Genomic DNA, 23533 nt, shown 5'->3' with positions numbered 1-23533 from the left:
TGCCATGGAGATACTTTTGGTTTAGCTATTGCTTTTCTCTGTTACCAATGTCACCACTTTGTGGCACTACTGAGAGGCAATGTCCAGAATCCACAAAGTAATGGTTTTTTAAACATTAATTTGAGTTCTAATACTAGACACCGTTTATGTAATAGCGTAGTGTTGGTTTTAATTCACCTTTTGGCCAACTTTTGGTGGGAGGTGAAAATTGTACTTTTAATCAAACTGTTCTTTTTCCTCCTCCTTCAGAAGTCAATTATCTTAGTTAACTTTACTTTCCTCCCTTTTCTTCACTACCCTCTCTCTCCTGTTCTAGTGGATATATGGTCTGTGGGATGCATTATGGGAGAAATGGTTCGCCACAAAATCCTCTTTCCAGGAAGGGACTGTATCCTTGTACCTTTTGCTACAGCTTTACCTGTTTTGTTCTCTCTCCCTTTTAAACACATAATGATTTTACCAGGAGAGTAAAGATAGAAGCAAAAAGTTGGGTAAGTGGTGTTATTGTAATAAAAAAGTGATGATTTCTATAATCTGACCAGTACTGAAGACTACCTACCACAATGATTTCTTTTCATTAAACTTCAATAGGCTTTTTTCTTCTAAAATTACTTTCTTGCCTGCAACTAAAAATAGTAATGCTATTTTCCTTTAATAACAGAGGCCACCAGATCCCAAATGATTAAAATATATTTACCTTTATAACTAGAAAAATAAGTCACTATTTGCGAGTCATTTTCCATCTCCTTTCTAAAACTATTTTGTGCTTCTACAATATTTAGGCATAAAAGTTGCTCTCCTTGCTGACATTCTAAGCTTCTGTCTATGGCTTCATTGATTTAAACTACTCTTGACACTAAATCAAGTCTTTAACAGGTCAATATATCATATCCTCCTCAAAACATGAACTTCTGCATTTAAAAATTGTAATTATTGTTCAAGTTGCTGGTGGTCAGGTGAGTTTAATGTAGACTTCCCTCACCTGACTTGGAGATGTGACATAGACATACATACTTGTTTTCCCAATTAAATTTATAATTTCATAAAGCAATTTTGATTTAAGTTCTACTACTGAGTCCTGCAATAGAGTCCATCAGAAATTTTCCTGTAGAGCTATCTATGATTTGGGATTATCAAATGGACTGATACATTTCTTAAATGGCCATAAGTTAACTCTCTAGTAAAGGTACAGATTTGTGTTTGTAATATATAGACAATAAAGTTTACATATAATAGTAGAATATATTTTTAAAAATACAAAAATACCTTACTACATATACTAGTGCAAATCTAAGTACAACCACAATTGACAACTTTAACAACTACAATACAGGATTGAATTTAGTGTATTTATTACATATGGATGTTTTGGAAATTGGCAATAACCGTGTGACCCATAACTCTATTAACTATTCTATTGGATTGATAAGAAAATTTTATTAAGGAATCCTTTTATTATGTAAGAAATGTTATGATTTTTTTATTTAGGTATTTAAAAAGTCCAAAAGCGAAAACCAAACACAAACAAAAAAATGACTCAACAAGAAGTGGGTACCATAATAAGCTTGTATTTAGGTAGACATTTATTCATTCTGCTGGATATTAATGAGATAGTCTCGAAATTCCACTAGTAATATAAGAGTAATGACATATTCTAGAACTGCACTGTCTAGTTGGTAGCCACTAGCCACATGCGGTTATTCAGCACTTGAAATTATAACTAGTCTAAATTAAAATATGTTTTATATGTAAAATGCATACCAGATTTTGAAGATATTTTTAAAAGCATGTAAAATATATTATTAATAATCTTACATAGATTATGTTGAGGTGATGGCATTTTGAATATATTGGATTAAAGATATATGTTGTTAAAATTAAACTCACCTGGTTTTTATTCTTTTGAATGTGGACATTAAACTTAAAACTACATATGTGATTGGCATTTGTGACTGTCATTTTTCTATTAGACAGTGCTGGTCTAGAAGATAAGAAAACTGCATGGCAACCATTTATTTATAACGAATCTCAAGGTCTTGAATCTCTGTTTGCTCCATGTTCCTTTCCTATATTTAGTGTGAAGTATTATTTTCACCATTAGATTTTATATGGCTACTTAGGAAAATTTATTTCATTTTAAATTACTTATCTATAGTTTGGGGATTAATTATATGCCTAGTATAGTTTATTTGAACAAATTATAATGCACATTCATATTTAAATGTGCTGACTTTATTCAAAAGTAGGAATTACTCTCTTCATGCTTTTGTCTTTGGTATATAATACATTTTAGACAAAGAAGGAACCTCTCAATCAATACTCAGAGTGAATTGCACGGCCATATCTCTTTAATGTACTTGTCAGTGGAAAGCAAAAAGCCAGGATTTCTCATTTTCATGTGACATTTTGTTACATGTCACTTGATTTCACATAGCGAGGTTGTCCTTTGAGATCTTATTTAGCTCTTCAGGCGTTTATGAGGATTGCTTTTCTTCTATTTTGACAGTATTAAATTTAAAAGCCAATAAAAAAGAAAAAAAGTAAAAAGTTTTAAACTCAATCTAACCCTTCAGAAAAACAAACAAAAAATAGCACCATATTGATAATTCTATTTTCTTTTAAAAATTTTTCTCTTGGAAGCCGCCCCCCACCCCCGCTTTTTATCCTAGTTTGTTTTAGAAAAATTTTTGGAGCTGAAATTATTTGTGTGAAAATTAATACATAACATTTATATCCTTGATATGTATGAACCTAGACATTAAAATAATCTCTAATACAAATAATGTAGATTATAATAAAGGTTTTCATTCATTATATAATGTCTGTATTTCTTTATCTCAAGATGATGATTACATAGTACAGCAGTCTTTAATAGCCTAGTGCCATATGTGATAATGACCCTGCAAGTGGACCTAGAAGTTAAAAAAAATTGCATAAAGACATCTACAATGGAAAGCCTTTTGCTTAAGTTAAATTTTACTGAAAAATCAGTAGGTATTTTCCAATGAAATAGGTTAGAAAAAAATGTTTCCTTTTTGAAAATGTTTCCATTTGGATTTCTTAGCCCCTTTTACCTATAATTAAAATTATAACTTAATGTTTAAAGTTATGGTTATATTTAAAAAAATAAACCTATAGAAATTTCAGTTAAATAATGTGCTTTGTCAATTTTGAGTGGAATTGTTTTATTAATCTTTAAGTGAAATTATTATCATTTTATGCACAGGGCTTCCTAGCAACAACTGAGCAGTCAGATAACCTCTCAAACTGTGACTATCAGACACAAGGCTGAGGGCTGATTCAAGTTATTTATCGGCAGAAGAATTACACAATTTTAAGCATGTTGAAATTACTCTAACATTTATTAGAAGAAATAGCAAAGCTAAGTATATGCTAATTGATACCTTGATCTCTTCCAAGATTCTGCAGAAATTTCAAAAAGCAATCAGAGGTTCACATGTCTTTCACCTGGAATTATTCAGAGTAATTTATATTAAATTACTTTGAGGCTGAAAAATGATGTGATAATGCTATCATAATAATCAACATTTTTCTTCTCTCTTCACAGAACTTTTAAACTTGAACCCTAAGCAAAAATAGTTAAAATGTCTTGATGAATCAGAGAATCTCATGAAATTGTCATTGATGACTGAAGTTTAACTACTTTCCCACATTCAAACTATCTTTGCATTTTGAGAAACATTGTGGGGGTTTCTTGGTGGTTGATATGATCTAGATGATATCACAGGGAATTGTCTTGGTTACTAAATTAGAGTGTTGGCAAAATAAAATTGAACAAAATAAACAATACATATTTGCTTTTCTACCTATTAGTTTGCTAATTATTTTAATATCCAGAGGATCACTTCTTAATACTTATTTTTCTTGTGTAAAGTATTTCTTAGTTATACATACACTATCATATACTTAATTTTCACTATAGTTTTATGATTAAAACATTTCATAGCATATATTTTTACAGTGTAGTTTATTTGAACAACATTATAATGCACATTCATATTTAAATGTCTTACTAAACATTCTTTAAACATACTTAAACCCATGCTGACTTTCAAGTTAGAGAGTAGTAAATATGCCAAGTCAATTTTTTTATGTAGTCCAAAGAACAGATAAAAGAAATCAATGACTTTAGCTTCACTCAGATTTTGTTCCTTTCAATAAAATTTACAGGAAAGCAGTTTTACAATGCTTCCTTAGAAGTTTTTTCTAAGAACTATCCAGTCATTGACTGCCTCTACCATCCCAAACCCCAACCAGGGCATGCCATCTTGTTGATTATCAAAGACTCCTATTGTCCCAGTAGAATTTTCTTGAGTCCTTTCCTCAAACCTGCTTCTTTTAGATACATTCTTCAACCTTATTTTTTCCATTCTACTTCAAATGGTAGCACCTTCTTTGAGCAAACCCTGTGATGTTCCTTTATCTAAGTTCTTGGCCAATATTCTCTGGATATAAAATTAAAGACAGGCACGCTGCACACATTTGAAAATTCTAGACCTCAAGTATATTATATCCAAAGCTAACAGCTGAACTGCTAAAATAGCTCCTCTTGCCTTTCCCTCTGAAGAACAAGAAATTGCAATTAGAATGAAAGAGATATACACATAACCTTGCCAGGGATCCAAGTTATTAAGGAACAGGTAAATGGTTTTCCAAAAATATATTTGAAGAAATAAGAAAAACATCCTCAAATTAACTGAATGCTATATCTTTTTAAAGTTTGAATATGAACATTAGGAAGGATCAAAGTAAAATGAACAAATTTGTGGTTACAGATTGTTATATCCATCTAGCACAGAGATACTTTTAAATTCTTCTTACCTCTTTGAAATGATAGTGCTTAATTGCTAATAAACTTTTGCAACTAACAACTTACTATACAGTCTAACTCTGTTTCTTAGAATTAAGACAATACAGGGTTATTTCAAACAATATAAAATTTATGGCTTTAAATAAAGTTAGGATGAAAAAATTTAGTAGGCATTCTTTCACATCTCTAAACAAATTGCACATAATTATAAACATATATTTAAAAATAAAATTATTATTTATTTGAATTTGTTTAAAAGAATACATTTTGACCACTAGTGTGCCTGCTGCTTTTCTCTTTTATTATTATTTTATGAAAATTCAAGACAGGATTCACCAGAATGGAAGCTGGAGATTCCGAGGTTGTAAAGAAATAAAAGCAAGTTTAATAGGTAGAATCAAGGAGAAAGTCTTTTTCTGATTTCTTGGCATTACAATATTTAGCGTTAAGTTTTGTGAATTGTTGCTTATTTATGTTTATGTATGTCAGTAGTCTTTTAGAATTCTATCTTTGAACTGAAGTTTAATACAAGGTCCTTTTGTTAAATAACTAAATTTAAGACTTAGTTAACTAATTTTAAAAGAAATGCTCTAACTTTATAACTGATAACTTTGTAACTTACAATTTTTATAAAATTATAACAAATAATTTTCAAAGAAATGTTCTGATTTTAGAAAACGATATTAATTCTTCATGCTATTGTGTGTGGAGTCATTCATTGAAAGAAAATTTGTCTAAATTCTACACTAAATGAAAATATACTTAGGTGTGTTAAGGAGAAGTCTCAGAAATTGTGACAGAAGAATTACATAATCCCCTAGAGAGGAAACATTTTCCAGGATAGAAGCTCACATAGTCCAAAAATTATTTAATCGTGGATCATGATCTAAGCTATTAGACGGAGTATAGAAGTAGCAATATAGTTCTTTATTTATTTAGATTTAACTTCCAGGGCTTACATTATATCATTTCTGTCTCTTGGTTAGAAGTAGGAAAAAAATAATTTAGTATAAGCTAATTTCTGACAAATAATATGACATGAGATGTTCAGAGGTCTTCACTCTGAAAATTAACCATATTTTGGTAACACCAAAACTTACTCAACATTTCTTCTAAGGAAAGTGACTCAGTATCTGAGTGTTACAATTGCAAGTGAATCTGCCTTCTGCCTATGGGAATGATAGAATGATGATGGAAGAATGTAATGAATCAGAATTTTAAAAGCCACCAGAATTCTACCTTGGCAGCATTAGTGTACAGAACTCTTATAGAGATCCAAATGCTGTATCGTATTGTCTCAGAAAGCATAAAAATCCAGTTTCCAACAGTGATTGAATTTGCTAATTACATCTAAGGTCTATGCACAGTCCCTATTCATTGTAATATCTGACAATTTCATAAAATAATCTATTATTAACTTGATTAGCAATATATATATATCACTAATATATTCAAATACATATTGTATTAGTATGTTTATGCATCCTAATATAGAGATATTAGTAGAGGGAAGACTTACCACTACCATCTTCCTGTTCAATAAGAGTTGGTGTCAAATTCTTTTATTATATATTTTCTGTTAGTGGGGATGGCAAATGCATGAAGTTTGGTACAGTGAGTTTATCTTGAGCCATAATCCTGTCTTGAGTACATAAAAATCTATATAAATTTATGTGCATATATTCAATCTTTGTAATTCAAGATAACAGAGCTTATCATTTCTAGGCACAAGGCTTAGCACTTTGGTAACATAGATACAAATATTCTCTAGGTATAGTGAATGGTGAGTAAAGTTAAAATGGGAATTAGAAAGATTTCCAGGATATTATCACTCAGAAAGATATATTAAAATAAAGAAAATGAAATTCAATATGTACTTCAGAATCTCAGATCTAGAGCCTATATCTCTGCATTATTTTTATGCAAAAGTTTTGTGATCTATTAAATCTATTTTGAGTTCTGCCCATGAAGATATATTTTAAATAAATGTTCTTCTTTTACATTGGAATATCTCCCAAATCCCCCACACCAAAAAGAGAACTGTGAGACATACCAGTTATTAATACCAGTTATTAAATCAACAACTGGGCCGGGTGCGGTGGCTCATGCCTGTAATCCCAGTACTTTGGGAGGCTGAGGTGGGTGGATCACAAGGTCAGGAGATCGAGACCATCCTGGCTAACATGGTGAAAACCTGTCTCTACTAAAAATACAAAAATTAACTGGGCATGGCAGCATGTGCCTGTAATCACAGTTACTCAGGAGGCTGAGACAGGAGAATCGCTTGAACCCAGGAGGCAGAGGTTGCAGTGAGCCAAGACCTTGCCACTGCACTCCAGTCTGGTGACAGAGCCAGATTCCGGCTCAAAAAAAAAAAAAAAAGAAAAAAAATTAACAACTATATAGAATTAGTTTGGAGCTAAAACAACATAGAGACCGGAATTTCAGGTAGGCCATCTGTTGTTATTGTTTTTGCTGTTGTTTAAAGGCATGTGAAGAACAGAAAAACAAAACAAAACAAAAAAATCAAGGGATTTTAGCCCGAAAGATAAAATTGTCCAGTTTTAGGAGAGGAATGGAGGAATGGTTAGGGATTATAGGTTATAGTTACATATTTTAAGGTTATTATTTGGATGAGGAAACATGACAATTCCTGTTTACCTAATGAAGAGAAGTTCCATAGGGTCAATGTGATTCAATATGTAGGATGCCTTTCCAAGTGATTTCAACAATAAAATAGATTGCCTAGTGAGTGGTGTTTCCTCCACTGGAAAGATTTCTTTATTATAGATGGAATATATAATATAATTATGTAAATTTAAAATAAACCTTTCCCAAAGATATTTAATTCCCAGATATAATTTTAATATATTATTTAATAGATGATGATTTGATACATAAATAATATTTATTGGGGACTTGCTATGTATCAGGCAATTGTGCAAGGATCTTTACCAGACATAACTTTTCTAAGTCTTTTATAAAACTCTGCATAATAAATACAGCTTATCATCAATATTTTAGAGGACAAAATTGAGGTTTAGAGAGAAGTAACCTGGCCAAAGTCACATAGTTGGAAAATAATAGAGTTGGTTCTCTAGCAGAAAAAGATGAATATATCTGCCAGAGATATTGTAAAAAACTATTTTATACTAAATAAGAAATAGAAATAGATGTTTCCTAAATCCCAGACACGTTAATGGCAGAAACCATTTTTTCCAAACGTTTGAATGGAAGCAGGCAAGAGAAAACACCACATATTGAGTTTTTTTATCTCAATTTTTTTGTATATCTCTTCCACAATATCTATAAAATATAGATACACCATAAATAGCAATTTAGTCAAACTGGTCTCTTCGGACAGTATGATAGGAATACTTGGAATTTAAAAATAAATATGTTTTCAGTTTTTTTCCTTTAATCAAAGATTTCTCAATACCAACCTGTTGTGAGACAGATATTACTTGAAATGACAAACACGTTAATAATAAAGGGATGCACAACTGTTTGCTCTATCTTTCCCTGATATTTCTGCATGTCAGTTGCTTTCCTGAACTGGAAGCAAAACATATTTGCTTCTTTGGGTATGCTTATCACCTTCAAAGCCATAACCATTTCTTTGCAGTGATCACTTTGTTTAGGTGTTAAATCAAACAATGGAAACTTTGAGTTTAACCCGAGTGAGATTTTCACATTGGAATGAATCTCATGAGGATCTCTTTAAGGTCACTGCCAAATTACAAGATGTAATTTGAAAAGTAAGTGGAGCAAAATTATATCGTGCTGCTATCTTAATGCCTTTCCCTATTTGCTCCCCCTCAGCATCCCTAATTCTTCTTGTTTATTTTCCCCCCACAAGAATGCCCTCTCTTTCTGACTTTTAAGTAGAACAAATGAGTAACCAAGTATGGTTCAAGAGAGAGAGTTCACTTTCTTGCTTCACCCTTCCCCATTTTGCCCCTCCCTGTGTGCACTCTGTCCTGGCTTCCTGGTTTTAAATTCTGGATGATACCTGGCAATAACAGAGAGACCATTATACTTTCACCTTGAATTCCAGGTTTCTTTTGATTTACAGTCTCAGAAGAAGTATCAGCTCTTTAGTCATGTTGTTTATTTCACATTGAACCATCCCATTTTGAAAGCCAGCGTTTCTTATCATTATAAGGCAACCGTGTTTATAAGAATAAGACAAGGCTTCCTGCTGAGAAACATGCTCCTTTGATGGGAGTCAATGAAACTAAGACAACATATTCTGAAACATTCATTCTTAAACTGGCTTTTCACTTCTGGAACTGCATTTATAAATAAGGGTAAATGTGTTTTATAAAAGAAACTCTTTTGAGGTTACTGGCAGCTCAGCTTTTTTCTTTTTTTCAAATATGTATACAAGAGTAAAAAAGAAACTGATCTGCATATTAACACTATCTGAATAATTTATGATAAAAATCAGTAGGATTCTAGTAGATGAATGCAAATTAGACCTTTTAAATCAAAACCTAAATTAATCATTGAGTTATAATTGCAAAGTAATATTATTCTACATTAGGTAGCATTGGGTAGCATCGTTATTTCAGTCATATGACAGAAAAGGGCCTTGACAGCCTATGTTCTCCCCTTTTCACCATTTAAAATACTAATGATCATGCCCCTGGCCTCTCATCCAGTCAGTGAAAAGTCAGCCTATTGCTCAATGGCATGAGTAGCCCAGTGTTTTCATTTATTTGTTGTTCTATTCCTGTGTTCTTGTTTATCTTCATTTCATTTTTGTTTTCAGTTGACATGTGGTCAGTAGGGTGCATCATGGGAGAAATGATAAAAGGTGCAGTGCTGTTTCCTGGCACTGATCGTATCCTTCTTAGCAGCCAGTGGTATCTATGGGTGTCACTCTCAATTAATTCCCTTTTGTCTCAAATGCAATACTGCTTATGGTATTTGTTCACTGTCCTTGGAGAGTTTCTGCGAGACTCAATGTCAAATATTTACAAGCTGGCATTATGGCAGAGTAACTTGGTCTCCTAGTAAGATCTTATGTGGATAATACAGTAATAAATATGAAAGAATCAATCTGATATCAAAAGGTCTGCCTTAAATCAGTTCTATCAAACTAATAACTTTGAGTACTATTCTTCCTTCTTTTTGCTGTTGTAGATGTTTCAAAATTAAGATATATTCATAGCTAGATAATAAATAACAAAGTCTTTCAGTTCTAAGACTGAAGATTTATACTTTGATATAATGAGAAATATTCATTTGGCATGGAAATTTTTATCAGATTCATGTTCCTCCACAAATACTAATTGGTTTATTTTGACATATATTTAGAAAGCATGGATGTGAATTTCATTTAAAATTGATCAACTTTTTCTAAAATTACTTTTCTCATTCACTCCATTTATGGGAATAATAGCTCCAATTCCTTCTCTTATTTTCTGCATATTATTAACAAGTGCAATACTTAAAACCTCATTAATTAACAACAGTTATATAAAATATCTGAAGAACTACATTGAAATCACTTGAATAAGTAAAAGTGATTCTCTCTTAAGCAGCAAATAATTAACAAGTAAAGATCAAGGCCAGATGTGGTAGCTCATGCCTGTAACCCCAACACTTTGGGAGGCTGAAGTAGAAGGATCAGTTGAGCCCAGGAGTTTGAGACCAGCCTGGGCAACAGAGCAAGACCCCTCTCTCTACAAAAACAAAAACAAAAAATTTAGCCAGACATGGTGGCAGTACCTGTAGTCTCAGCAACAAAGAAACTAGCCGGGAGGATAGCTTGATCCCCAAGGTCAAAGCTGCAGTGAGCAGCGATCATGCCGCTGCACTGCAGCCTAGGCAACAGAATGAGACCCTGTCTCCAAACAAACAAACAAACAAACAAACAAAGAGATTCCAGAGGTTCTGCAGTATTAAATATATATGAATAGTGTGTGATTAGTGATTTGTATATGGATGTATCATGGGTCCTAGCATCAGGCTTAAAAATAAGTTACTCCTTTAGTTAGTTAAATATCCCTGTACACTTAGTCACTTACGAAAGTTTTATGTCTTCGTCCTACTAAAGGTAAAACCTCTGCTTTAATAACATACTTCAAAAATAAAATTGAGCCTATAATAATGGGGTTTTAATGTGTAATTAGACTAAATCTAATTCCTAATATAGTGCACCCATACCATATTATGATTAGCCATTTGCATTGTTTCTAATACCTACATTACAATTTTTAATCAAATGCCTACAATGTAATATACAAAATCGAGGATTAATATTTATATCTGGTTTTACATATATATACATATATAAATATATATATGGTTTCATACATATATTCTCTCTACATATTAAAAGAAACAGTTCTAGAAATGATTGAATTAGGCACTCAATTTTTGTTGGAAGAAAGAACTTAAAATACTTTAGTTAAAAATAAAGTTACACTGTTTTTACTTCTGATTATTCTTACTAAAAACTTTTTTTCTAATCTTCTATTTGACACACATTTTAAGAAGTCTTTCTGTCTAAATTGCTGTTTTGTCTTCTAAATATACATTTTATTAAATGACATCTATAATTTACCACATCAATGTTAATGCTATTTGAAACTATGCTGACTTTATAAAAATTGAATTCCTTCAGATTTCTTAAAAATCAGGAGGAATTTTTAAAAACAGGACTTCTTTTATTCCCAATGAATTATAAACTTGTGTTGGCCTTTGGGCGTGAATATGAAATTGTCTTTAAGTTTGGCTGATTTTAGATAATTTGATGAAAATAGATTCAATTTGTTAACCTCTTGCTTTTCCAGAAGTTCATTGTGGTTGAATAATTGGTGACTGAAATGAATATTTGCCATCTGTAAATTAAAATGAATGTTTTTATGACCTTTGTTATGCTTCTATAAAGAAAAATTAAAACAGATTTCTACAACTGAATTACCAAATACAATTTAACATTTTTTAGAATAGTTCGTGGGAAAAGTTGCTTGTGTATCATTTTTTAACTTGGGTGTCAAAATTCCTTGTAAACAATGCTTTAGGGTTCTGGTAATGTGGCAGTATCCCGTTCAATGCCCTTGATATTTGGAAATGAAGTCCTTTATGGAGCTCTTTTATGGGGACATATTTGTAAATTTCTTGGAGGACGAATAAGAATCATTTTCTAAAGTATGTCTTCTGATTGTGGGCTGTGGTCTCTTAATTATTTCAAACATGTTGGGTCAAGTTTTAAATCAGTCTTTTTAAAGCAAACAAATTATGAACACTGAATATCAAACAATTAACCTCAACATGTAAGACATTACTGATGTAAAAAATACTGTTATTAGAAATAAGTTATCTGAAAAGACAATAAAATTGTACCTAAATCTATTAGTTAAATAGAGACATTAAAATAGAGCTGGATATATGCCATATGTATAATATACACCTATATAATACATTATAAGGAGTTGTTTTTAACCAGTATATCCTCATTTATATAAAAGCACTCTCAAAACAATGATTTCTAAAAGCTCTTGGAATATGAGCTCTGCAAATCTTTTTTTTATTTTTAATTTTTCTGGGTACATAATAGGTATATATATTTATGGGACACATGAGATGTTTTGATACAGGGATGCAATGCATAATCATATCATGGAAGATGGAATATCCACTCCCTCAAGTATTTATCCTTTGTGTTACAAACAATTCAGTTATACTCTTTTGGTTATTTTAAAATGTACAATTAAATTATTATTTACTATAGTCACCCTGTTGTGCTACCAAATACTAGATCTTATTAATTCTTTCTAACTTTTTATTTTAGCCATTAACCATCCCCATCCACCACCTCCTCTGCTATCCTTTCCAGCCTCTGGTAACCATCCTTCTACTCTATCTCGATGAGTTCAATTGTTTTGATTTTTAAAATTAATTTTAATTTTCGTTTTAAGTTCCAGGGTACATGTGCAGGATATGCAGGTTTGTTACATAGGTAAACGTGGACCATGGTGGTTTGCTGCACCTATCAACTCATTGCCTAGGTATTAAGCCCAGCATGCATTAGCTATTTTTCCTAATGCTCTCCCTCCACCCACCTGGCTTCCCTGACAGGCCCCAGTGTGTATTATTCCCCTCCCTGTGTCCATATGTTCTCATTGTTCAGCTCCCACTTGTAAATGGGAACATGTGGTGTTTGTCTTTCTGTGCTTTGCTTATTTCACTTAACATTTTTAAATGTATCACATTTTCTTTATGCATTCATCTCTTGATGGATGCTTAGGTTTCTTCCAAGTCTTGGCTATTGTGAACAGTGCTGCAACAAATATGTGAGTGCAGGTATCTCTTCAATATACTGATTTCCTTTCTTTTTTGTATATACCCAGCAGTGGGATTGCCAGATCATATTGTAGCTCTATTTTTAGTTTTTTTGAGGAACCACAGAACTGTTCCCCTGGTTATTACATGAATTTACACTTCCAGGAGTGTACAAGGGTTCCCTTTTCTCTACATCTTTGCCAGCATTTGTTGTTGCCTGTCTTTGGATGTAAGTTATTTTAATTGGGGTGAGATGATATCTCATTGTAGTTTTGATTTGCATTTCTCTGATGATCAGTGATGTTGAGCACTTTTTCATATGCCTGTTTGTCATTTGCATATCTTCTTCTGAGAAATGTCTTTTTAAATATTTTGCCCATTTTTAATCAGATTATTAGATTTTTTTCCTATAGAGTCGTTTGAGCTCCTTATATATTCTGGTTATTAATTCCTTGTCAGATGAGTAGTTTGTAAATATTTTCTCTCATTCTGTAGGTTTGTCTCTTCACTTTGTTGATTATTTTATTTGCCGTGCAGAAGTTTTTAGTTTGATATGATCCCATTTGTCCATTTTTGCTTTGGTTGCTTGTGTTTGGGAGGTATTACTCCATAAATTTCTGCCCAGTCCAATGTCCTAGAAAATTTCCCCAATGATTACTTATAGAAGATTGATAATTTGAAGTCTTATATTTATGTCTTTAATCCATTTTGATTTGTATTTTTGTATTGGTGAGAGATAGGGATCTGGTTTTATTCTTCTGCATATGGATATCCAGTTTTTCCACACCATTTATTGAAGGGACTGTCTTTTCCCCAGTGTATGTTCTTGGCACCTTTGTTGAAAATGAGTTCACTGTAGGTGTGTGGATTTGTTTCTGGGTTCTATCTTCTGTTCTATTGATCTATGTGTCTGTTTTTATGCCAGTATCATGCTGTTTGGTTACTATAGTTGTGTAGTATAGTGTGAAGTCAGGTAATGTGATTTCCTCCAATTTGTTCTTTTTGCTTAGGATAGCTTTGACTGTTCTGGGTCTTTTGTGGTTCCATATAAACTTTAGGATTGTGTTTTTTATCTGTGAAGAATGCCATTGTATTTTGATAGGGACTGCATTGGATCTGTAGATTGCTTTGGGTAGTATGGACATTTCAGCAATATTCATTTTTCCAATCCATTAATATGTAATATCTTTCCATTTTTTTGTTTCCTATTCAATTTCTTTTCATCAGTGTTTTATAGTTTTTATTGTAGAGATCTTTCACTTGTTCGCTTAAGTTATTTCTTAGGTATTTTATTTTATTTGTAGATATTGTAAATGGGATTACTCTTTTGATTTCTCCTTCAGATTGTTCACTGCTGTCATACAGAAATGCTACTGATTTTTTATGTTGATTTTGTATCCTGTGACTTTAGTGAATTTATCAATTTGAATAGTTTTTTGATGGAGTCTGTTTTTGCAAACATAACATTATATCATATGCAAACAAGAATAATTTGACTTCTTCTTTTCCAAGTTGAATGGTCCAGAAATGCCATCCAAGAGCCAAATCCTGAAATTGGTACCTCAAGAGCCTGCTTGGTGCTCTACCCACATTGTGGCCAAGCTGGTACCTAAGGTATAAAACAAAGTTCCCTTTACTTTCCCTCTGCTTTTTTGTCTCGCCCCATAGTCACCACAACTGGGAATGTGCTGAGTCTCACCTGAGGCCAGCAAGTCTCAGAGTTTTACCCAAGACCCTCAATATAGTACCGGGGTATTGCTGCTGGTTATTCAGGGCCCAAGGACTCTTCAGTTAGCAGGTGATGAATCCTGATACGACTGGGTCTTTCCCTTTAAGACAATGGGTTCCTTTCTGTCCTAGGGTGTGTCTAGAAATGTCATCTGGGAACTGGGGCCTGGAAGGAGGTCTCACAACTCTGATTGGTACCCTCGCCTACTGTGGTTGAGCTGATATACAAAATGCAAGGCAAAGTTCTTTTCACTCTTCCCTCTCCTCTCCTCATGTGGATGAAAGAGGTCTCTTTTGGAGCCATGAGCTATGCACCATAGGGGTAGAGGTGGGGGTATGCCAGCACTCCCTTAGCTGCCCTGGCTGGTGTCTCAGTAGGTCACATGCCCCAAAAGTCCATTGACTCTGGGCCCAGTTCAGCACTAGGACTCTCCTAGGAGTTGCAGTCCTAGTGACCCTACTGCCTTTCAAGTTTATTCTCAGCCCAGAGAAGTTTCACCTGCAGTGGTAAGGTTTGTGGGAGCTCAAGTTCTGACTGCTGGGGTTGGCAATTCCCCTCTGGCTAGGGCTGGTTTAAATGGTCCTTCCATGGGCAGGTGTAAACTGAATTTGGTTTATTTTCACTTTCTGATATAACAAGGGCAGCACTGAGTTCATGTCCTCACAAATGCTGTGCTCTCCCTCTCCCCAGCACACAGAATTGCTGCTGGGGGATGGGAAGGGGTGGTACTGGCAATTAAAGACAGTTTCTCCTGCCTCTTCGGTGCCTCTTTCAGCAACATGGAGTTAAAACCAGATACTGTGAGTGGTCATCTGATTTTTGGTCCTTATGAAGGTGTTTTTGGTAAAGGTAGTTGTTAAATTGGGGTCCTTTCAGGGGGAATGATTGGTGGAGCCTTCTATTTTGTCATCCTGCTCTGCCTCCCCAGACACATGTCTTCTTAATATATGAACTAACTCAATAACAAAACTTAAAATGTTAAAAAGGTATTATGTCTTTTATCTTTTGGGCCTAAAAAAGTTTAACACATTGCTTTTAGTAGATATTTTAAATATATGTGCCAAGTCTGTCCTACAGACTCTGGCTGAGTGACGGATGACAAAAGTACTCTGACACAGGTATTTTGCCTGACAGTGTGGCTAGGGGGACTGCACTCCTTAGCACCACCAATGAGAGTGCAGTGCAACCCAGAGTGCAGCCCCCATAAGCTGGTTACACTTGCATTTATTTAGTACAGATTTAATGACAAAGGCTTGGAGCAAACACAATTTGTGAGTAATTAACATTGCCAACCCCCTGAGTAGAGAGTAGTCCTGTGCAGGAATGGTCAAAGGTTGGTTTCTGGAGACATAAGTAAACCAACGTATCTAGATAAGTTCCTTTACATTTCCGTGTTATCTACCCTTTGCCCTCAGGCTCTGGGTAACAGAATTTGGCTGCCTTCAGCCATTTCTCCTCTGAAGCTTTTGCAAAACCTCCCAGCCTTCGAAGAAGAAGGTTTGCGTCTTTCCCTATAACTTTTTCTTACAATTTTCCCGACATCCTGACTGAACTCCTATATATATGTTAATTGAATTTTATTCAATCAAATGTGTTTTCAATGCTCTACAAATGAATCAAAATTTAACTGTTGGGATAATTTGGGGGGGGGAGATGTAATGAATTTTATCATAGCTGATATTTTTACTTAAGAAATTATAAAATATTTTATATTAAGTGAGTTAATATTAAATGCATAGCTTTTGAACAAGATTAATAAATAGACACACATATGCTACCACTCAAGTTAAAAAATAGAACATTATCAATACTTTCAAATACTTTTATGTGCTCCACACCAACGACAAACTTCCTTTTCCACAGAGTTAGCCACAATTCTAAATATTTGTTTTTAGCATCTCTGCGACTTTCCTTATGTTTTTACTATATGCATATTTACCCTTAAGCAATCTATGGTTGAGTTTTATGTATTTTACATACCATACTGTCATCATTATCTTGTGACTTGCTTTTTAAAAAAGTTAACATAGTTTTTAGATTTATTCATGTTCATGGACTGAACATAGTTAACTCATTTTCATTGCTGAATAGTATTTCAGTCTGTGAGTATCTATAACTAACCCATTACCCTATAAGTAAACTTTGGAATATATAGAGATTGTATTTTTTTTCCTTTAATAAACCATGGTATATGAATATATGCTTATAAGAGCACATGTGCAAGGTTTTCTTAATAATAAATACCTGGGGTCATAGATGTACACATTTTAAACTTTACCATGTAACATCAAATTGATTTCTAGAGTAACAGTTTATATACGTAGCTGTCTGCTTCACATCCTCATCAAGTTTTGCTATTGTCATATTTATTTTTAAATTTGTTACCAGTCCCTTGGATATAAAATACTATTTCACTGGAGGTTTAATTTACATTTCCTTGTCTACAAGGGACGCTAAGGATCTTTTCCTATGTTCATTGGCCACTAGTATTTTCCCTTGGTAAAATATCTTTTTTATAAAACAAAGAATGAACACATTTTTTTCTATTGTGCTTTTATTTTCTGTTGATTAGTAGACATTCCTTATATAACTTGGCACCTATATTTTGTCAGTTTTATGTGTTACAAATATCTTCTTGTATTTAGATTATTTTCCCGTTTTATTTTATAGTAATTTTAGAAGTTGGCAATCTGTTTTTTCCTGTAATTTATATGTTTTATGTCTTAAGAATCCTTATATAAAACTATCTTGTGCTATAACATTACTGCAAATATTTTAAAGTTTAGTCTCTTACATTTAAACCATTAGTCCACATGGAATGGATTTTTTTGTGTATGTGTGAAAGAAGGACCCACTTTATTCCAGTTTCATTTTTTGACTAACTTACTCTTTCTTCACAGATCTATAATTCTGTCTCTCTAATAAGTTTCCACATATTTGGTGGGGAAGTGTCAAGTCCTGGGCTGTATATTCTGTTCCACTGGTTTGTGTATCTCTGCACGATGAACACCCTTTCTTAATGAATATAAATGTATGCTGTGCACTTAGATCAGGTAGGGTAAATACCCTTTGTTTTTTGTCATCTTCAGAATTATCTTGACTCTTAATGCACCATTGCTCTTCTATTAAGATTTTAGAATTGGCTTATTAACTTTTTAAAAAAGATCCCTATTGGTATTTATTTTGGAGTTGTATTTAAAGTTCAATTTTGTATAAAATGCTATTTTAATTAAGATGATTCTTTTAATTTTTCTTCTGAACATAAAAGGATCTTGGCACATGTTCATTTAGATAGTTGTTGTCCTGACTTAAATACACTATTGATGTTCAGTATTTCAGTTTTCTTTTTAGGCTCATAAATTGACAATATTATTTTTTTTCAAATAAAGGTGTTTGTTTAGATTCACCCTTATGATTGCCCCTTTTTTTGGCTTACCACTAGTTCTTACATTTTGACCTTTTATTTTGAGATGATTATTTTTTTTCTCCCAAAGTACGTATTTTGGAAGTATCTTTAGTGGAGTCTTTGATAATAAAACTCTTATTTTTAATCGAGGTTCTCTTACCTGAAAGATAGTTTGGTTAGATATAGAATTTTACATTGAAATTTATTTTGTTTTTGGCATTTGAAAGATATTATTCTACTTGCTTTTTGTTTACAGTATTGCTGGTGAATAATCAGTTGTCAGTGTAATAGTCATTTTAGGAGATAATCTGTCATTTTCCTTCATTTGGGATTTTTTTTCTTGGTCTTTGATTATCTGCTGTTTCTCTACTATGAGACTAGGCATGGATTTCTTTTTTTTATTTCTTTTTCTTTTCTTTCTTTCTTTCTTTTTTTTTTTTTTTTTTCCTTTTTTGAGTTGGAGTCTTGCTCTGTCGCCCAGGCTGGAGTGCAATGGCATGATCTTGGCTCACTGCATGCTCCGCTTCCCAGGTTCACGCCATTCTCCTGTCTCAGCCTCCCGAGTAGCTGGAACCACAGGTGCCCGCCACCACGGCCAGCTAATCTTTTGTATTTTTAGTAGAGATGGGGCTTCATCGTGTTAGCCAGGATGGTCTCGATCTCCTGACCTCGTGATCCACCTGCCTTGGCCTCCCAAAGTGCTGGGATTACAGGAGTGAGCCATTGCACCTAGCATAGATTTATTGTTATTTATCTTCCTTGAGTGTCATTGTTTCCTAGATTCCAACCTTTCTTCAATTACTGGATTTTCTCACCTATCGTTTATTTGAATATTTTATTTTTTCCATTCTTTATATTGTGTCTGTACAAAACTCTGATTGGACATAAAATAGACATTCATTTATAACTTAAATATTTTTGAGCACCTACTATGTACTGAGTACTTTTTGTCTCCAGAGATATATTAGTGAATAAAACAGACAAAAATTCTTATTACCATGATATTTACATTAAAAAGTGCAGGGTACTAGATGAAGGTGATAATAGCTACAGAATAAGAGAAACCAAAATGCTAGGATGGGGGCAGGGATTACTTCTATCTTCCTTTTTAAGTTTAAATATCAAAATCTTTTCAAGTGGCAGGTTTTCTTGACTTCATATAAGCTTGATTGCCTCTTCTTAACTTCCGTTGTATGTAGTGTTATATACAGAAATGAAAGTAACTTTCTCGATTTGGTCTTACAGAACAGAGTACAGTGTCCTTAAATTTCTACAGTGTCCTTAAATTTCTCTTAAGTAGATTCTATATTTCTGTTAGTGTAGGCTGTTTGTATTAGCTTCTTTGTTTATAATTATTTACCAAATTTAAAAGGACTTTAATATGTTTCGGCTTTAAAATAGAGATGCCAAATTACATGATCTCCAAGGCCTCTTCCCATTTTCAAAATACTATCCCATGCTGAGAAAATCAAATCCAAAATTTTTGAGGTCAGAATATCATACAACTGAAGGTGGGGGCTATTTACAAAAAATAATATTAAAATAAAAAATTAGTCTTGTAAGAGGCCTGTGCAAATGAAACACCCCAAAGATTAACCTTCAATAGCTTAATGAAAATTCTGCCTTTGTAACACATATTAATATATATTGGATTTGCTTGTACGTTACATGTCTCTCCATTTTTTGATTTGTAAGTAAAGATAGATTATAATACTGATTAGATTTATATCATGCTTCAAACATTAGCCTTGGATATTCCATGTCCCATATTGTAACACTAGCAATATGCTAGGACCAGTGTACAAATAGCCTTTTACTTAATTTGCCAGCTTCATGTTTTGGCTTATAATTCCTCTTCCTATGCTCATTTATAATTAAAACAGATGTTAGTTGCAATGAACAATTGCAACTCACTTATTCATATATCCTGTTACCAGAATCTGACAAGGACTTTTGAGAGGAAAAGAACATTTTTAAATATAAAATACCCTAAAAATGTTTCTCTTTTTCTTTTTTGTGGGGGAGGGAGGACAGAATTTCTCTATTGTTGCCCAGGCTGGAGTGCAATGGCGCTACCTCTGCTCACCGCAACCTGTGCCTCATGGGTTCAAGTGATTCTCTTGCCTCAGACTCCTGAGTAGCTGGGATTACAAGCATGCACCACCATGCCCAGCTAACTTTGTATTTTTAGTAGAGAAGGGGTTTCTCTATGTTGGTCAGGCTGGTCTTAAACTCCTAGCCTCAGGTGATCCTCCTGCCTTGGCCTCCCAAAGTGCTGGGATTACAGGCATAAGCCTCTGTGCCTGCCCCTAAAAACATTTTTAAAGAAACAAAACAATTTTAAACATAATCATGAAAATCTAGATTCAGAACTCTATCATATGTTTGTGTGTGTGTGTGTATATATATATATGTATTTCTTTGTAAATGTTTTTAGAAAAAAATTCTTTTAACAAATTTAATCACAAAGAACTATAATTAAAACTTTCCATGGGTAGTACTCCCCAGGTAATAGCAGCATACAATTTCAGTTCTCCCACAGATGATGAGGGGCAGAATTCTTCTCCCTCTCCTGGGAGCGTACGTGTGCCACTTACTATAACTTCCCATGGCCTTTGCAGGAAAATTACATGGGTCAAAGAAGTAAAGATTAGCACTTTTCTTTCTCCGAGTATTCTCAGGTGATTGACCCCCAAGTTTTCAGTAACAAACAGGTGTGGAATAATCTTTTGGTGAATTTGATCCTATTCTAATTTGTGTCATAAAACTGAAACATGTTAGTATTTTACTCTTAGAACATCTAGACTTAGTAACTCACAAGAGACTTTTTCGTATATTCTACGTGAGCATTTCTCAAAATATAATCCCATCCTTGATTACAATTACCACTGATGTTTTTTATGATATCAGCCCAGACCTGTGGACTCAGAATCTTGTAGATGAGTAGGAAGGAGGGATATGTGTTTTTATAAGTTCCCTACGTTACGAGTATTTGAGTTTGGGAAACACAGTTTAATGTAATGACACCTAACACATGGCACATGTGCTTCAGTTTCCTTATTGTGCATCTGTTGCAGACATTACTAATTGATCACAGAAGTCTTTCCTACCGAGCTAATATAAAGCCACACAAGCTTACTCAACATTGTGCCTAAAGAGCTGTTGGCGTGCATGATAAAAGCCTCTCCTGGAACTATTCTATACCTACATTGCTATTAGGCAATATTGTCTTTAGGAACACAGCTAAGAATTTAGAGATAAACACTGATGTTCTTTAAATTGCAAAGAGAAGTCAGAAAATTTCTGCACAAAGTATTGATATAAGGCCTAGAGCAGAGCAGAAAGCAAGTCAGAAACTATGAGTTGTCAGCTCTGGAAATCACATTCATAGTAACAAAAAGCAATCAATGATAGAAAAAAACATAAACAGAAAATATAGTCATTCAAAGGAGACAGTTGGATGAGGCCATTAAATAGTTCCTTATGATTCCACTTCGTAAGTTCTGAAGGCTTAAATATGGATGGCACAAATTATGTTCATAATTATGCCCACAATACGCAGAAAAGGATTAGTCTTAAAAGGGGCCTGTGCAAATGAGAGGCCCAAAAATTGACCTTTTCATACATTATGTTTAAGGCATTATTGTTTTAGAAAGTTCCCTAACAAAGGAAGCTAAAGTAAGAGAAGTGCTTGAAACGTAGGTTAATAGCTAATTGATAATATTAATTGGAAAAATTTTCAATCTTAGGATTTCAGATACTAATTTTTGCTATTCATATTTACTTTGTTTTATTCTCCTATTATAATAGTATTTATTGAAGACCTTAGTAATTATCACATTTGTACATTATCTTGACATCATGCCCTACTTATAAAATTGAACTTCTTGCAATATAACTCTACTTTTATGTAGTCAATTTAGACTTATATCCGGTGATTTACTGTCAAATAATTCTTATTAAATGCCATTTTTCCATTTGTATTCAATACATTTCATAATTTATGTTAAGGGTGATAATTTCTAAAACAGTACATCAAAAATATAAAAACAAATATACTTATTGCTTTTCTGATAACTTCACAGGGCTAAGATCTGTAAATCCTCACTCTATGTGGTATAAAAATGGTCATTTATGGGTATTCTAAAGCAAATAAATTATTCTACAAAAATGGTTTTGGTCATTCTTTAAAAACATATTTACCATGTTAACAATTAATACATAATCATAAAATATAGTTAATATTTTGTGTATTTTTAAAATGTAATCATTGTGGAAATCTGTTTTCCCATTTAAAAGATCACCTTATTTTCTATATAAAATATTAATAAAATTTATTGTTTTACAGGAATATGTCAGCCTGATAGACTAAGGAAGGGGCTTCAGAAACATTCTTTAAGGGAATTGCTTGTGATGAAACACACAGTTAATTTTATGGCCAAATTAAAGCAATTTTTTACCATATCAATTCCAAATTTACTCTTTTTTCTTAATGGAATACTTGAAACAAGCACTAAACATGGAAACAGGAGGTACGACTTCCAGTCTTGCCTTATGTTAGGTTAATTATTATTATAAAGAAAAATTATGTGCTCAACTAAATTGGGCATAGTTGTTCATGTTCATATTCTATGAACAACTGAAAACAAGTACTTACCATATGTAGATACACACACACATATGTTTATGGGAAGAAAAATCTTGAAATGGACTGGTTAAAATAAAGACACAGACTTTTAAAGATCACTGTAACTCAGATTTGCAATATGAACATTTAACTATTTCATTGACAATGATAAAGATTCTTGCCACCTTGTAAACCATTGCATCAAGAATCACAACAGTGTTTCATTTAAAAGCAACCTAAGGTAGGAAAGAGCACTGTGTCTCTAGACTCGAATTATGATTTATTAAAAGCAACATTTTAACAATTCTTATTTAACAAATTCCAGAATATCTGATTCTCCTTAAACTTTAATATAAATTATCAATTTTTTTGTTGTTTGGGAATACTTCTTTAAAAGCAATTCTTTACAGTGTATCTTTATAATTCTAGCAAATGTAATTAGGATATAATACTGTATTGGGATTATTTTGCCAACTTTGTTAAATGACTTATTTACAGAAAACCTGACATCTTCTTTGCCTCTATTTTAAGCTTGACATCAAGTGGTTAGAATTTTGAGGAAGTTTGACCAATGATGAAATGATAACTTGGTAGGGCATGCTAACCTAACCGTTAAAAAATGTCTCTTCATAATTTATAATGACA

At 33.0% G+C, this 23533-nt stretch overlaps 1 protein-coding gene across 5 annotated transcripts in view; it reads left to right on the top strand.

Annotated features, from left to right (window-relative positions):
- MAPK10 (mitogen-activated protein kinase 10) overlaps positions 1-23533 on the top strand; it is a 341860-nt gene that overhangs the window by 262744 nt on the left and 55583 nt on the right. For all 5 annotated transcript variants that reach the window (NM_001260857.2, NM_001320562.1, NM_001320563.1 and 2 more), the window contains 1 exon segment: positions 317-388. In NM_001260857.2, the coding sequence (NP_001247786.1) occupies positions 317-388 (72 nt within the window).

The sequence above is a fragment of the Macaca mulatta genome, chromosome 5, assembly GCF_049350105.2.
Source record: "Macaca mulatta isolate MMU2019108-1 chromosome 5, T2T-MMU8v2.0, whole genome shotgun sequence".
Taxonomy (NCBI): Eukaryota; Metazoa; Chordata; class Mammalia; order Primates; family Cercopithecidae; genus Macaca; species Macaca mulatta.
The sequence above is the reverse complement of the archived record's forward strand: the minus strand, read 5'-3'. Positions and strand labels throughout refer to the sequence as shown.